This window comes from Sminthopsis crassicaudata, chromosome 1, assembly GCF_048593235.1.
Source record: "Sminthopsis crassicaudata isolate SCR6 chromosome 1, ASM4859323v1, whole genome shotgun sequence".
Classification (NCBI taxonomy): Eukaryota; Metazoa; Chordata; class Mammalia; order Dasyuromorphia; family Dasyuridae; genus Sminthopsis; species Sminthopsis crassicaudata.
In genome coordinates this window covers 417,634,909-417,652,444 of record NC_133617.1, presented here as the reverse complement: position 1 = coordinate 417,652,444, position 17,536 = coordinate 417,634,909, and the positions used below count along the sequence as shown (strand labels likewise).

Here is a 17,536-nt window from a genome sequence, read left to right as displayed (position 1 = left end):
TGTCTGCCTGCATTTTTTATTTCCTCCACAGACTAATTGTACACTATTTCAAAGCCCGATTCCTTTTGTACAGCAAAACAACTGTTTGGACATGTACACATATATTGTATTTAATTTATACTTTAACATATTTAACTTGTATTGGTCAACCTGCCATCTGGGGGGGGCAGGAGGAGGGGAAAAATTAGAACAAAAGGTTTGGCACTTGTCAATGCTGTAAAATTACCCATGCATATATCTGGTAAATAAAAACAATAAAAACAAAACAAACAAATAAATAAATAATAAAAAAGCATTGTGTCAAATTGACATAAGTACAAAGTTTAAACATCTGTTGAAAACATCCTAAGTTCCTAGACTTAATGTAATTAAAAAGCGCAAACACATGAACATGATACACACATACACAAATGCGCGTGCACATACAGACCCATGATATATGCACATATATAAGTTTGTTAGAAGATTACTACCAAATTGGAAAAGGAAATGAAAACTAGAATGTAGAAAAGAGATAAAGAAGAAATTATTTATATCCTACTTGGTTCCAAAAAGGATTTCAAGAAATACACACATACACATGAAATATGACACTTGAGGGTTTAATTCAGAAAAATTTAAGTAAGTTGTATTCAGAGGGCATAAGATCTTCAAGTCAGTTAAGAGTATATATTATATCTTATTACTGGTTATCGAAGTAACTGTGAAGGTTTTTAATTATGCAGTCACAGTCAAAATAAAACACATGGAGAGTTTAAAGAAAACAAAGCAAGCTTGAAGCCAGAAAAGACTAGAATTTTTGTTAGAAGTATGTTTTTCATTTTGTGTTTGTGTATGTTAAAATCCTTTAATCTGTGTTTACACTGAAAATCTATTCCCCTTAACTTTTTGCTCCCCATTCCAATTAAATTATAAGCACCTTGGATGCAAGGAATATCTGTTAGAGTTTTTCCTCATTAAATTACTTTGAATAGACACTACATATTTACAATAGACATTTAGTAAATATTAACCAAGCTTAGAATAAAGTTACAAATAATCTAAAAGTGAAATTACCAGAGGCCAGTTAAGGTATAAAGAAATAAAAATAGGGAAAAGGGACACTGCTGCCAAGAACAAAATACCAAAATATCTGAATCTGATAAAGCACTACACAATGATGCTTCTCCATTGGAACAGAAGCTTGGTGATTGTTGCTTTAAGAGTATAACAGGTTTTTTTTAAAATCCTAATTATGTTACAAATTAGAAATATGTCCTTGGCCAAGTCATTCAGCAACTCTGACCCTCTGAATATTCTCACCAGTGAAATGAAAATTTTTTTGATGGTCTTACTTATTGTTTATTAAAAATTAAGTTAACAGCCTAAAAATTGCAGAATAAAAGTAAAAACACGGTTAAGAACAAAAATTCAAAGTTGAATTTCAAAGTTATAAATAATTGGCTCTTTTAAAAAAAATTGGCTGATTCCTTTCTTTCTTTTTTTTGGGGGGGGAGGGGGGAACTCTCTTAAATTTTTCCTTTTTTTCCCGATAAGACTTTTGACATCTCTGTCATGAAGCCAATCATTTCATTCAGCTTCCTACTCAAGTTGTTTAATACTTGCATTGTATTTATTAGCTCTGACCTTCATTCCAACATCATCAAACTTGCAACCAAATACTTCACCTAAAAGAAATAAACTGGAATCACTGAAGAACTGCTTCTTTTTCTGTCTTAGTTCTTGAATTGATCCAGCAAAGTCAATATCATCTGTTCTTTTCCATTTGTTTTTTTAAAATGCTGACTTTGCTGCTGACTGTCATTTAGATCTTCTTCATTTTCTTCAACCAGCTCATTCATGAATGTACCCTCATCAATCTCCCCAAATTCTTCATTCATATGAACACCAAGGTAGATCCAGATCCTTTCTTCATCCAAATCACTGAGTTAATCATCAAATATGATTAAATCTAAAATGCCCTGTTGGATACTTAAAGCCCCTACTCAACAAATTCTATTATCTCCAGAATCGAAAGCAATATTCTATTTGGCATTTAAAGTCCTTTACAATCTAACCTCCTTCCATTTTCTTCCCCTCCCAACCTTTCCAATCATCTAATCTTACACTCTTCTACATATCTGCAATCCAGTGACAGTGGCCTCTTTGCTGTTACTTGCAAAGAAATCTTATTTTTCAACTCTCAGCATTTTCACTGACAGTTTCAGGCTTGGAATTCATCTCTGCCTCTTGACTACTAGCCTTCCTTCAAACTAGCTTCTACGCAAGTTTTTTCCCTGATAACTTCCTGATAACCTTCTAGTTCCTTATTTTGGTTACTTCTAATCCTCTACATAGCTGTTTGTACACCGTCTACCCTATTACACTCTCAGAACATGGACTAAAAGATTTTTGCTTTTTGTTATATTCCTAGTAAGTGGCATAAAACAGGTATTTATTCAGTGTTTTCTGACTCACTACCTCACTGCCGCTACCTTTCCAATTATCTCACATTAATTCTCCTCCATGTACGCTGATATCTAGCTAAACTGGCCTATATGCTATTTCTTGCACATGATGACTTTTCATCTCATGACTTTCCTTTCTCTGATAGTCTTTTCATTGGCAGTACTTGAAACTTAGAACTCTGACTCCCAGCTTCTTTATATTCCTTCAAAACTCATATCAAATTCCATCTTTTGCAGGAAATCTTTCCTCCCCTCTCCTGCCCCACCTAATGGTTTCTTAATATGGATTCTATCTATCTATCTATCTATCTATCTATCTATCTATCTATCTATCTATCTATCTAATCCAATGTTATTTTCTCTTAGGAAATATATTTTTCCATATTTAGGTAAATGACTTATAAAATTAGTATTGTTATTAAAATAAAAATTATCATCATATACACTGAACTAAATAGGTTTAGGTAGGAAAGGATTTGGAAAACAGTTAATAGGTCGCCAAGGTTTTGTTACATTGCCACTTCTTGTCTATTTGATTTCTGCCAGAAGTTTTTCTTTAATAAATAATCATATGAAAAGGCCAATGACCACATTTGGACCTTGTGAAACAGCTCTGATTAAATACACAATCTCTAAGATAGGCTAAAATAACCTAAAGCTTAAAATAGATAAAGCCAGATTATATTTTAAGCTACTCTAAAATTAATCATTTCATAAGGGCCAATTGCTGATGTTCTTTCAGTGATGTTTTTAAGAATCTCAAGAAGTTCAGCTTGGTGTACCATGTCAGCATTCAGATGTACACAAGCAAACAAGTTATCTTGATTTATAGGATATATAGTATAATGACATTCAATATTTAAAATAATCTTGTTCCAATTAGAGCTACTAAGCTGTAGATAGACTGTTTCTGTAAGATTAAATAAAATAACTCTCCATCCCTACTAACTAACCTTACTTTTGTTCTATGAGTAAAGTATCACCCACCCTTATTCTTTATCACCACTACCATCAAGATATGATACATTCAGATTTTCAAACAGTACCAGTTCCAACGTCTCAACCTAAGTAGTGGGATCTCCGATGACTGTGAAAGGAAGACAAAATATATAAAATATGGATTTTGTCCCTCACTCCTATACTTTAACTTCTCACCAGTTTCCATCGTCCAACAATAGATGACAACTTTAGAGCAAGGGAAAGGCAAGAAAATTCCAAAGAGCTACTTAAACATTCACTCCCATTCCAAGCTCTCAATCCCTATTTTTCTGCTTTAGTTCTAGTTGCTTTGAAGGAGAACAAGAGAAAAACATTGACTGGATAGATTTTCTAGTGATATCTTCCCAATCCCCCTTAAGCTCCTAACTTAGGACATATAAGTCACAGCCAGTGCCTTGAGACTGAAATGATCTGTGTTTCTATTGTCAAGGATGAAGAAAGGAAGAAGTATTCCTGGCATCTCTTGCTGGAACTCAGAATTCATTTCTCTATAGGAATATTATTACAGAGTATGATCTGAAATTAGATTCTTTGGTATCTAAGAACATAACTTAAGGAGTCAAGGAATTCTGGGTTCAAATCCCTGCTGACAATCATCAACTCTGAGATTATGGGCAAGTAAGTCACTTAGCCTCTCTGCATTAGTTTTCTCAACAATGAACAAATATATATGTAGACTATCTCAGGATTGTTTTTTTGTTTTGTTTTGGCTGAGGCAGTTGGGGTTAAGTGACTTGCCCAGTGTTATACACCCAGGAAGCATTAAGTGTCTGAGACCAGATTTGAACACAAGTCCTCCTGACTTCAAGGCTGGTGCTCTATCCACTGCACCACCTAGCTGCCCCAGAATTGTTTTAAGGAAGGGACTTTATTAAACCTTAAAACACTATTACTATTAGTAATGAACCATTACTATTCTTCAGTTATATGAGGAGTAGAACAAGCTTTTATTGGTTGACTTGAGCATCTAATGTTCTTTTTATTGTTCTTATAGGAAAAAGCACCATAGATCCAACAAATTGTATACTGTCTGGTATTATATTCCTGAAAAAGAATAGGAAGAAAAAGAATGATTACCTCCTTTTGTAGTATCATTCTGTGCCTGGATCCCATGATGTAATGAATTGTGAATTGCGGACAGAAGATCTGCTGCTTGAATCATCAGTTTCTGAGCTTCTGCAACAGCACTTGTCTGAAAAATTAATCAATGCAATAATGTTTCACTATTAGGAAATTACCATAATTAATCATATTTGTAGCAATCATATATATTCATATTGTGATGTTCAGCACAGAAAAGTTAAGTGATTTGCCAAAGGTTCACAGAATCAGGCTAAGTCTTAAAAGACTTAAAAATAGTTAGTGTTGACAAAGCCATTATGCCATTCTGTCTCTCAGGGAATTACAAATGTGAAATCAGAGAAATACAAAAAATGGGTGAACCAATAAAGAGCAAAATAGCATTATGAGAAAAAATAAATACACAATATAAAGTAATTACAATAATGTACAGATAACATCACTAGATAACAGAATTTGTCATTGTGCTGTTATTGTGCACAATGTATTCCTGGTTCTTCTTGTTTCACTCAGCATCAGTTCATGTAAACCTTCCCAGGTCTTTCTAAAATCAGCCTGTTCATCATTTTTTAATAGAACAATAATATTCCACCACTTTCATATGCCATAACTTAATCAGACATTCCCCAATTAATCGGCATACACTTATTTTCCAATTCTTTACTACCACAAAAAGAGCTGCTACAAATATTTCCCTCCTCTATAATTTCCTTGGAATACAGTCCCAGTAGGACTGTACTGTTGGATCAAAGAGTATGCAACTTTTTAAGTCTTAGACTTTGGAGACAAACATAGGCATATATTAAGTGTGGTACTAGGAAGTGACTGTAGCACAAAAAACAAAGACAACAAAATATTTTTAAAAATAAGTCACTGGAAACCAAGTGGATGTCCATCAGTCGGGGAATGGCTGAATAAGTGATGGTATGAATGTATTAGAATATTATTGTTCTATGGGAAAGGATCAGCAGAATGATTTTAGAAAGGCCTGGAGAAACTTATGTGAATTGATGCTAAGTGAATAAGTAGAACCGGAGATCATTATACACGAAAACAACAAGATTGTACAATGATCAATTCTGATGGACGTGGCTTTTTTCAACAATGAGTTGATTCACACCAGTTCCAAAGATCTTGTGATGAAGAGAGCCAGCTTCCCAAAAGACAGGACTGTAGGAACTGAGTGTGGATCACAACATAATTTTTCACCTTTTTTTGTTGTTATTTGCTAGCTTCTTTTTCTCCTTTTTGATCTGATTTTTCTTGTGCAGCATGGTAATTGTGGAAATGTGTTTAGAAGAACTGCACATTTATTAGAGTGCTTGCTATCTTGGGAAGAGAGGGAGAAAAAATTGGAACACAAGATTTTGTAGGGAGGAAATGTTGAAAACTATCTTTGCATGTATTTTAAAAATAAAGCTATTATTGTAAAAAAAAAAAAAGTCACAAAGTATCATTACATATTTTCACTGATATATAAGATATCCTAAAAATTTCTGTGCAATTTTAAGCTATTAAACTTTAAAGCAGCATTTGGGAATACTGTATGTTGGGTGGAAAAAAAAAAAAGATAAACTCATTTCATTTAAATGCTTTAATTATATCTTTGGTTTTTATAAATGAATTATTTAATACAAGACTATCCAAGTCCAGCTAAGCAAAGGACCAACTGTCTACTTCCATCTTTAGCATTTAATTATTTAAAATTCTATTATAAAATATCCTTGGCTTTTCTATTTAAGCCACACAAAGATTGTAAGAAATTGGCAAAATGAAGTTGTGACATTTCTATTTTAGTGTGGACTACAATTTTTAAAAATTGGATAAGGTGAAATGATTTAGAAGACCACAACTATAACAATTAGATGTATGGACAAAAACTGGCTCTTCACATTAGTGATAACTGAATTATTTTAAAAAAGTTACTATGGAGTCAGTATATAGCTCCACACCAAACAAATTAAAAAAAAAAAACAAAAACACAAAACATACCCAAGTTCACTTTTTGGTCATGGATATTTCAGCTGGGCATAGTCACAATCATTACTTGATCAAAGAAGAAAGTTTGGCCTATATTTTTAAGATTCAATTTTCCTGGCACATAAAGATATTTCATCAGAACCAAATGACAAAATGAAAGAGTGTTCTTACCTCCTTTTTAGTAAAAGCGATGAGAACTGTCAGTAGCACTCGAGTAAATTTCACTCTGCTAAATACAGCTAAACATTGCTGATGCTAAAACAAAAGAAATGCCTCATAGTTAGCAGATGTTTTCCAACACTGCTAAATTTATTTATTTTAAATACTAAATATTCCTTTAATTAGAAAGTCTTTTTCCATTATAAAACACTACATTACAAAGACATTCTTGTATGCTACTTTAAATTCTTTTGAATTACTAACCACATAGAAAACTCTAAGCCTAAGTTCTGATCTATGAGTCCACAGAAAAGATAAACTTCCAATTTATAAAAATCATTATTCCTGTGTGACTTTAAAATACCATCTTTTACAAAAATCTAATTCATCTAAATCCAAAAAACCAATAATGATCAATTGAAAACAACTTTAGGCAAGAAGTAAGAAGTTTAGACTCCTTTTACCATTAATTTTGTGACCTTGTGAAAGTTTCTAGGACCTTCTAAATCTTAGTTCATTAACTATTTGGAAAACAAACATAAAACTTCTTCCAACCTCATATAGTAGGATATCTGAAGCAACATATTTGAAAATGCTTTGGCAGTCTTTGGAAGAAAACACTAAATAAGCCCAACAGATTATTATTATATCAATATAAACACAAGGGAAATAAAAGCCCCTTGCAAGGTCCAATTTTTTGAAGAAATACCTTAAAAAGAGCTTCCATATATTACAACGCAGTTCATAAAACTATAATATTAAGAGGTAGACTTCTCTGATATTATCTACCAGAAAATAAGTTCAATTACTTCAAGTTCAACTTCTGGATCTCTTTCTTCTCCTTGTCGACTTCGAGTGCTCTAAAATTTAAAAAGTTTGAATTACAACCCCAAACAGTACATCAAGTAGGAAAAAAAAAAAAAAAAAAAAAAGAAGAAGAAATAAGTCAATAGGATAAAGCTATCATTAGCTCTATGTTAAATTCCAACTGGCATTAAGGGGTATTTAAAAATAAAAGCAAAAGATTTTCTTTATATAATTCCATTTATAAAAAGCACTTATTAGGAAGAAAGCTACCAAGAGTTCCTAATATAAATAAGACAATTAAAACATGAACAATAACTAGGCAAAAATCACAGGCACTGTCATTTTATTTCTTGCTATTCATAGAATGAAAATATTGTAAAAAAAATATATATTTTACAAAACTCATGGGTAGAAAAAAAATATCAACTTAAATGTTCCCATAGCTATTTTCAAAACCCAAGAGATCTTTCCAAAGGACAGTTCCTACCTATGTCAAGTTTAGACATATATGGGAAGAGTAGGATCTTTTTTTTTTTTTTTTTTTTTTTTTAAATATAAAGTACTATGGAATTATTGAAAGGGCATTACACAAAGAATTAGTGAAGCATATGAGTTCCACTATCATTCAAAGTAAATGTATACAAATCCTAAGGCCTTTGAACCCTAGTTTTCTTATTTGTAGAAAGTGAATAATATCTGTTTGTGCATTTCAAAGGATTCCTATAGTGATCAAATGACAACATATGTTATATACCTTGAATGCCCATCCTTACACAGCTCCAAAATCTTTTGAATCTTTCTAATCCTTCAAAATTCAGTTCAAATGTCACTTCTCCATGAAACTTTCCCTGATTGCACTCGGTGAAAATGATATGTATCACCTCAAATTGTTTTTAGGATTCTCCTTTGCACTTATATTCTACTTTTTAACAATATTCATTTGTGTATGTCTTATTCCTCTTTGTCCATATATCCATTACTTGAATAAGTTCCTTGAGAAAAGGGGCAATGTCAACTTTTCACCTAACACCTAGTATAGGACCATGCATATAGAAGAAGGTAGTAAGGTACTAAACAAATCTTGTTAAATGAAGAAAAATACTGTTCAAATTCAAGAAAGTATCATGATTAACTATAAAAAGGTTACTGCTATCAGCAATTTAGTGACAGATACCTATAAAAATTCTTTTACTTTCTCTTAAGCTTTCTCTTTAAGGGAGAAACAGATAAATGTCTTCTGCTTAAACAATAAATGGAGGTTGTTTTTTTTTTTAAGTCAGTAAGAATAGGTCAGATATTTCCTTTCACAATAATTGGGACATCATCATTACTGGAGTTACATAAAAATATGACGCTTATTGTGTATACAAAGTTATAAGATGATTAGATTTTCAGTAGTTAAAATAAAATCAAAGTCCTCAATATTAGTTCATATAATCAGAGTAATTGAAATAACCAGTAATTCTTACCACTGTCCTTTAGCACCTAGTATATAGTGTCTTTCATACAAGAAACATTTAACAAAGGTTCTATGAATTCAACTAAATTGGTATTAACATCCTGATTAACACTAAAAGTATTTTAGTATTTTTAATTAAAATTAAATTATCTCACTCAAACTCTCCCAAGACTTTAAAGGAATTAATCCAATAACAAGGATTTATTAAATACCTATACTAAGTACCATGCACTGTGATAGGTGTTAGAGATGTACAGCGTAAGATTTCAAGACACTTAGACTCTAAAAACAGGCTATAATACATATAAAAGAGTAGCACCCAGGAAAGGAAGGTATTCATCTAAAGAGGCACAGGAATTGAGAAAGGAATCCACCCACAGAGTAGCATATTCACACCTTTCCAGGAGCAGGTGCACTATTATGTGATTACTATTTTAATAGCATGATGGGGGAAAAAAGGCACAGGAGCAAGACAAATACTAAGATATCCATGCTATCTAGAGTGTGTCAAAGTAGTATTTCCTAAATTGTAACCTCAACTTACAAGAAGTAAAAATGATAATGAGGACAAAGACATGATGATAAAAATAAGGGGAAAATACATACCTTTACTCTTCTTTGCATGTCATCTTCTACATCTTTTAGCATGCCTAAAATAAACATATTGTGATTATAAGGTAACATATTAAGTTTCATGAAAGATACATGCAAAAAGATAAGGCTACTACACACAAAAAGCCTCACCGGTAACTCGAAGATCTGTCACACTATTTGCCATTTTAAATCCATAGGTCATTGACTGAAAATCTTCCTAAAGAGAAAAGGAATAATGATGTTAAAATTCAAAGACTGAACTGCTAAGTCATTCATTATATCTTTCTAATATAATTATTCCTTATTTGTGAAGAAGTGGAACACTGCAAGAGGAGTTTCATGCTGTTTGTCTAACTACATAAAAATCTAAACATTCTCCTTAGGAACATACTTGAAATAATGAATATTAATCCAATGTGTGTCCCTAACTTATTGTTATGTTATTCTATGGGCAAGCTAAACATGCTTACCATTTAATAATTTCATTTATGAAGTATAGTTATTATTAATTTTAATTATTTAAGTGAAGTGAAAGTTCATATTAATAAAGAACTCAGATACCAAAGATGAAAGGTGAATATATAATCGTTTTTACAAGGTTAAGAGTGTAGTTTCAAAGATTACTATGGAGGAAGAATGCCTCAATTGCTAGTAAAATTATGATTTACCTAGCTAATGAAAAGCAAAAATCAAATGTTGAAATTGGGAGGGAAGGGAAAAATTATCCACCTAGTTCATTTCACTGACCCAAAAAAAATTTCATGAATCACATTTAAATATTCTTTTTGTTCAAAATTCCTTTTTGGATTTTAATGAATCAAAAATAAATTTCTGTCATCTAAGATTTAGATATTTGTTAAAATTTGAAGACTGTTAATTTAATACTATCTAGTTGACTGAATTAAAAAAGATACCATAATCAATACAGGCCAGCTTAGGCATGAATATAATTCTTATTTAAGTGTGTATGTGTAGATCTTCCTATGAATATTCTACCTTAAATTCTTTAGAACTACAACCCTTAAAACTTTCTGTTGTACTTAAATCTAATGAGAATTATCTTACACCTTAAAATTTGGGGGATGAAATGGTGATTGTATGTTAAATTAGAATACAGAAAAAGCCTAAATATATATATTAGATTCTACAGAAAGACAAAGCAACTTGTATCTGCATTAACAAGTGAGTTTTATTGTGACTATAAGTATGTATGTGTGAGTGTCTCAATCATCTTACTAGCTTCCATAAAAGTGCAGCTTATACAAACAACTATATACAGGGAAATGGATTTGTAGACTTGAACAACAAAATATTCAATGTTATTACCTAAAATGTAGTTCAAAAAAAAGAGGAAAGGGATACATGAGTACAAAAATATTTATAGCAGCTCTTTTTGTGGAAGTAAAAAAAAAAAAAAGAAATTGAAGGAGTGTCCATTAGCTGGAGAATGACTGAAGAAGCTAAAATATAGAGATATAATGGATACCTTAAGAAATGAAGAAAGGGATAGTTTCAGTAAAAACTGACAAGATTTGTATGAATCAATATAGAGTGAAATGTACAGAACTAGAACAATTTACAGCCATCCCTTCCACATGGCAATTTTCCCCATCCGTTTGGGAATTTTGCAGAAGCCACAGATGACATGTGAAGGCCAATAGATGACACAGAGCTTATGACTAAATATTTAACCCAAATTTTACAATAAGGTACAATAAACATCTCAAAAAAGGAAAAAGTCAGACTTTTTTTCTGTTAAAAAGGGAGGGCCAAAAAATTTTACATGAATTTTCCAGATCATGGAGACTCCATGATGTAGAAGGGAAAACTGTGTATAATAACTATAACACCCGAGGGGAAAGGGGGGGTGGTGGAGAAGAGCAGTGCACCCAAAGCATAGAGGAGCCAAGATATTGGAGTGGGAGCAAGAACTCACCAGAACTTTCCAAAATCCCCCCAAATTTAAAATAATATCTCAAATTTAATTCTTCAGGAGCAAAACAAACAAAAAAGGTCAGGTCAAATGATTTCTGGCCCAATACCAACTTAAGGAGTTGGCAAGAAAGATCTGTTTTGCCCAAAGTAGTGGCTGCCTTGATACTAGCAGCAGACATTGAAGGCAGCTACAAAAGCTTCAGATAGTAAGGATATCTGACAAATGGTCAGAAAGACAATACAGGGGACTCTTTGCTGGTATGAATTTAGGACCCTGTCGTATTGCCAATAAGCAGGGATGAAGCACTAACAGTTGCAGAGAAACCAGGGTCCTGGTCACAGTTCAGGTAAGAGAAGTTCCAGTTCAGTTTCAGAGAAGAGTGCTTATGACCACTCACAAAGGAGCATGGGTCCTTCTCTCAGTTCTAGTGAAAAGAACATTAGTAATTACAATTACAGGAGAGCAGGGGGGACCTTTTTATCACAGTGGGCCAAGAGGAATTCTAACACTTGTGCTTACAGGGTACAAGTGACCTTTCTAGGTAAAGATCATAGTACCATGGCCACAGTGGAGAACAGCGACTACACCTCTCCCTAGATCACACAACCTTGGAAGCAGTGAAAATCTACAAACTTTTAGACCTATCTCTGAAAATAACAGCACAAAAAAACCTGAAATTGGGAAAGTTCCCACTCCATCCCAGAATCGAAGCCCAACTTTAACATATAATTAAAAAGTCAAGAAGCTAGAAAATTCAACAACAATAACAACTTGACCTTAAATAATTACTTAGGTGTCAGGGAAGCTCAAGACAAACTCAGAAGAAAACACAGAACAGAAACAGAAAAGTGAATGCATTAAAAATCAAAATCCTACAACATGTTAGAAACATACCTGAAACAGAGAGATGCACTGAAAAAAAAAGGGGGGGGGGAGCTGGAGAAGAATCTATTATGCTTCATTTAAGGCAAAATAAATAAGTAAATAATTACAAAAAATAAAAAAGAAGATGTAGCAATGAACTCAGACTCATTTGAAAAGCAAAAATAGATTTAATTAAAAGAGTTAAGTAGGGAAGCTACATTTTGCTAAAAGGTATCATAGAGCAGGGCTTCTTAGACTCTTTCCACTAATGACTCCTTTTTGCCTGAGAATTTTTTACATCACCCTGAGTACATATACTCATATGTAAAATAGGTATACAAATCGAATATTTACTGATAATATATCATAATTTCATGATCCCCACATTCAGTGATAAGACATGAACCACAGTTGAAGAAGTTAGGCCATACAACTCTGAGGTACCACCTCACATTTCTCAAATTGGCTAAGATGACAGGAAAAGATAGTGATAAATGTTGGAGGAGATATGGAAAACTGGGACACATGCATTGTTGGTGGAGTTGTGAAATAATCCAACCATTCTGGGGAGCAATTTAGAACTATGATCTAAGGGCTATTAATCTTTGATCCAGCAGTGTCTCTACTATGCATCTCAAAGAAATAATAAAAGAATTGTTCTGTAAGAAATGATGAGCAGGCTGATTTCAGAAAAGCCTAGAAAAACTTGCATGAACTGATGGTAAGTGAAGTAAACAGAACCAAGAGAACATTATAAACAGTAACAAGATTGTGTGATGATCAAACTCTTGATGGATTTGGCTCTTTTCAACAATGAGGTGATTCAAGGCAATTCCAATAGACTTGTGATGGAAAGTGTCACCTGCATCCAAAGGCTCCATCAGGAGCCTGAATATGGATCAAAGAATAATATTTTCACCTTCTTTTGTTATTATTGCTGTTGTTCATTTGCTTTTTTTTTTTTTTTTTTTTTTTTTTTTTTTTTAATTTTTACCCCTTCTGATCTGATTTTTCTTGCACACCATGACAGATATGGAAATATATATGGAAGAATTATATATGTTTAACTTATATCAGATTGCTTGCTGTCTTGGAAGGGCATAAGAGAAGAGAAAGAACAAAATTGGGAACCTAAGGGGAGAATGTTGAAAGCTATCTTTGCATGTATTTGGAAATACTATTTAAAATAAATTTTTGAAAAAGAAGCTGGGTTATAGACAATAAATTAGTATTAATACTAAATATATATGTACCAAACAACATAACATCGAAATTTTTAAAGGAAAAATTAAATGATTTCTAAGTAACAGACTTTTCGAAATGTTAGATATAGACCTCTGGAGAAAACTGGAAATGGGAATATGCTTTTTTTCTCACTATACATGGGACCTTCACAAAAAGTGACTGTATTAGGACATAAAAAAACAAACAAACAAAAAAAAAACCTTACAAGCAAATGTAGAAAAGCAGAAATATTAAATGCATCCTTTCCAGATTATAATGCACTAGAGATTATATCCAATAAAGGGCCATGGAAACATAGATTTAAAAATAACTGAAAACTAAATAATCTAATCCTAAAGAATGAGTGGGTCAAAGAACAAATCAGAAATTGTAATTTCAGTAAAGAGAATAATAACAATGAAATAACACACCAAAATGTATGGGAAGCAAAATAGTCATTAAGGAAAATTTTATATCTTTAAATGCTTATGTCAATAAAATAAAGAGCAGATCAAAGAACTGGGAATACAACTAAAAAAAAACTAGAAAAGGAATAAAATAAAAATCCCCAATTAAATCCCTAATTAAAAATACTGAAATTCAAATGTGAGATTAGTACTTTCTCAATTTCAGTTTTACTAAACTAAGAAAACTAAGAGCTGATTTTATGAACAAAACAAACAAAACCCCCAGAAAACAGATAAATCATTGGTTAATTTGATTTAAAAAACAAGAAACTCCCAAAATGTCAGCATCAGAAATGAAAAAGGTAAATTTGTCACCAATAAAGATGAAATTAAAGTAACTGTTACTATTTTACCCAATTATATGGAGAAATACTTGTAAATATGTAAATTGCCCAGATTAAATGAGGAAACAAATAAATTATAGAGCTAACCAAATGTTTCTGATTATGTGAAATTAAAAAGGTTCTGTACAAACAAAACTAAAGCAGCCAAAATTAGAAAGAGAGAAGAAAACTGGAGAAAAGTTTGTCCTTAAGGTCTCATTTCTCAAATATATCAAGAAACGGACCTTATTTATTAGGATATTAATAATAATTTAGGGTCTGAAATGAAGTTTAACTTTGCTTGGAAAATTCTCTTCAATGAACAAATTAAAGACTTTTTTCACAGTATAAATTATAAACAAGACTTTGGGAAATGTTTAGAATGTTTAAGAACTAATTGATAAATGCTCAATCATTTCAGAAGTACCTATTTACTGATTTAAAATGTTCATTACAAATCACATATTTATTCTTTAAGAACCTTGATAAAGCAGTATTTTCAAAATTTGAGTCTCTCTACATAACTACATCTCTTTAAAAATATTCTGTAAGTCACTTGTTATTAAAGCAGGCTTCCTTCTTATTAGTTCAAAGTAGTGAGATTTTATTGTATAAGTGATTTTTATATGTATATTTTATATTAATATGTATATTGCATTTTTATGAATTTCAACACCATTAACCTGAAGTTGCTGATGATACAATACACTTCTCATTCTACACTAAAAATAGTTTTAATGAGAAATTTAAGAGTAACTTAAGCTTAGGGACATAATATGATCACTTATGAAGAAAGATGTCAAAATAAAAGAGAATTTTTTTTTTCTAATGTATCAAACTTTACTTACAAAAGAGGAGATAATATTTTCACTAACATAGACTTTTACATTACCACCTTAGGAGACAAATTCTGTATCTGTAGTTTAAAGTGGTCCTAAAATGAACTTTTAAATTTCTATGCTAATAAGTTCTTACAAAATAAACAGCATGCACATATAAATTTACACACACACACACACACACACACACACACACACACACACACACACACACACACACACACACACACACCTTACCTCTTCAAAAACAGCAGCTTTATTTACTTTTTCTCTTGCAATGTCACAGATTTTCAGGATACCAAGAGCAAAAGCTTTCATAGCAGGATCTTCTATGAAGTCTGGATTATGGATGTAAAGGCAAGTAAACACTGTCTGCGCCAATGAATGACCTTCTAACCATGTTATCTAAAATGGAACAAAAATATTTATAACTCAAAAATGAAGTCTATAAAATCTAAAATGTTCCTCTATCTAGTTAATGACAGATCATTCCCCCAATATAATGACTATTCCTCCAAAATGCAATCGACCCAAAATATAAAATAAGCAATGACTAATGGATTGTTGGAAAAAAAAAAAAAGATTCGATATATTCAGTGCTGACTACCTTCTGTTATTCAGATTTATAGAAATTCTCATACTAACATACAATTAGCTGTCTCTAAGAAATACTCTCAAATACACTACATTCTTGACTACAAATTCAGGCTATCTTCATTTTTATAATTAAAGTCAGAATCACAGACTCTCAGGACAGAAAAAAATCTAAGAGATCATAGAGTTAATTGATGAATAAACATTTATTAACTGATTACTATCTACTAAGCACTATGCTAGGTGCTAGAGATACAAAGTTAAAATTCATTCAGTACCAAAACAAGAACATATTCAATAAAACATACCAGACAAATGGTCACCTAGTCTTTGGTAAAAAAAACTTTACCAAAATCCTTGCATTTCTGGAGAGATTTTGAGCTCTGTCTACCACTTATCTAGAACTTCAATATACCTCATATTTCCATAACATATACAGCCTATTATTACTACTTTGAACATTGCTAATCCAGTCTATTTGTCTTACTATTCTTAGATTCTTTCCAGAATCCTAATCCTAACCTGCCCAACAATGCATATTGTCCAGTACTTTAATTTTTCTCTTCTCCCAAGCTATTTCTGACCTTAATAACCAAGATCCATGAAACCCAGTTAATTAGACTAGTTTTAAATACATTATCTGTAACTGATAAACAACACAAAATTTCTACTAAAATCAGGTTCTCAAAAGCTGTGCAAATAGAATACAACTTTTGACCTCTTATCAAGCTGGTCATTAAGTATAAGCCTAGTGATGTTTCTAATAAGAAAAACCTAACCCAATCCCCTCATTTTATAATGAACCACTGAATTTCCCATTGTTTCTTCCTAAATATTTCCAAACTCTATTTTGTAACCAAACTCAACAACAAAAAAACTTGCCTCCAACTTTAATGATGACCATCCTAAATATATTCACTCCACTTCCTTTAACTCTACATTTCAGAGGAAATATGGCTTTACTCATTCCAAGACTGACCTCTCAAATATGCCTTCAACTTCATTTCTTCCCCTCAATTCCTCCCCTTCATTTTCTCTTTCTTTTCTGTCTGTAATTCTGGCTACTCGATAACTTAAAACAAAACAAAACAAAACAAAAAAAACAACTTCCCTACTCATTTCTCTTTTTCCTCTCACTGTTCAGGTTCCCAAAAGAAACAGTCTGTAATAACTGTCTCCACTTCAACACTCTTCAGTCCCTCTGGATTCCCTCTACTATTACACTGACACTGCATTTTTCAAGTTTATCACTAACTCCCAATACTAACCCCAGTAGACTTTTCTTGACTTGTATGCAGCAGGCTGACAGTCCTATTTTTGCCTTCTGGATACTGTTATTCCTTAGCTTCTGTAACTGCAATTGTCTAGTTGTCCCCTCTGATTGAGATGGCACATCTCCTGCCCTGTCTCCTGTTGGTTAACTCTCCAAGTTCTCTATTCCTATTATTCTTCTCTTTGAGCAATCGTTTTCAAGATTTTGACAATCATATCTATGTAACTAACTTCCAAATCTAGATCTCTAACTTCACTTTATCTTCCAGCATTGTGGTAACCTCAATTTCCACCATAGCAATGTTTTCACCTGAATTTCTAACGCCACCTCAAATTCAAAATGTTCAAATACAAAAATAAACTTTCCCTTATAGCTGGCTTTTTTTTTTTTAAACTTCTTTACTATTAATGGCAACCGCCTTCTTTCTTTTACTTAGACTTAAAAGTTCAACGTCATCTCTGATTCTTTCCCCCTAGCTCCTACATCCAGTT

General features: G+C 32.2%; 1 protein-coding gene across 4 annotated transcripts in view; it reads right to left on the bottom strand.

Moving 5' to 3' along the window:
- NAA35 (N-alpha-acetyltransferase 35, NatC auxiliary subunit) overlaps positions 1-17,536 on the bottom strand; it is a 64,598-nt gene that overhangs the window by 27,073 nt on the left and 19,989 nt on the right. For all 4 annotated transcript variants that reach the window (XM_074280206.1, XM_074280202.1, XM_074280204.1 and 1 more), the window contains 6 exons: positions 15,416-15,583; positions 9,676-9,742; positions 9,538-9,581; positions 7,475-7,525; positions 6,678-6,761; positions 4,524-4,638 (listed from right to left, as the gene is read on the bottom strand). In XM_074280206.1, the coding sequence (XP_074136307.1) occupies positions 4,524-4,638; positions 6,678-6,761; positions 7,475-7,525; positions 9,538-9,581; positions 9,676-9,742; positions 15,416-15,583 (529 nt within the window). The remainder of the gene's footprint in view (positions 1-4,523; positions 4,639-6,677; positions 6,762-7,474; positions 7,526-9,537; positions 9,582-9,675; positions 9,743-15,415; positions 15,584-17,536) is intronic.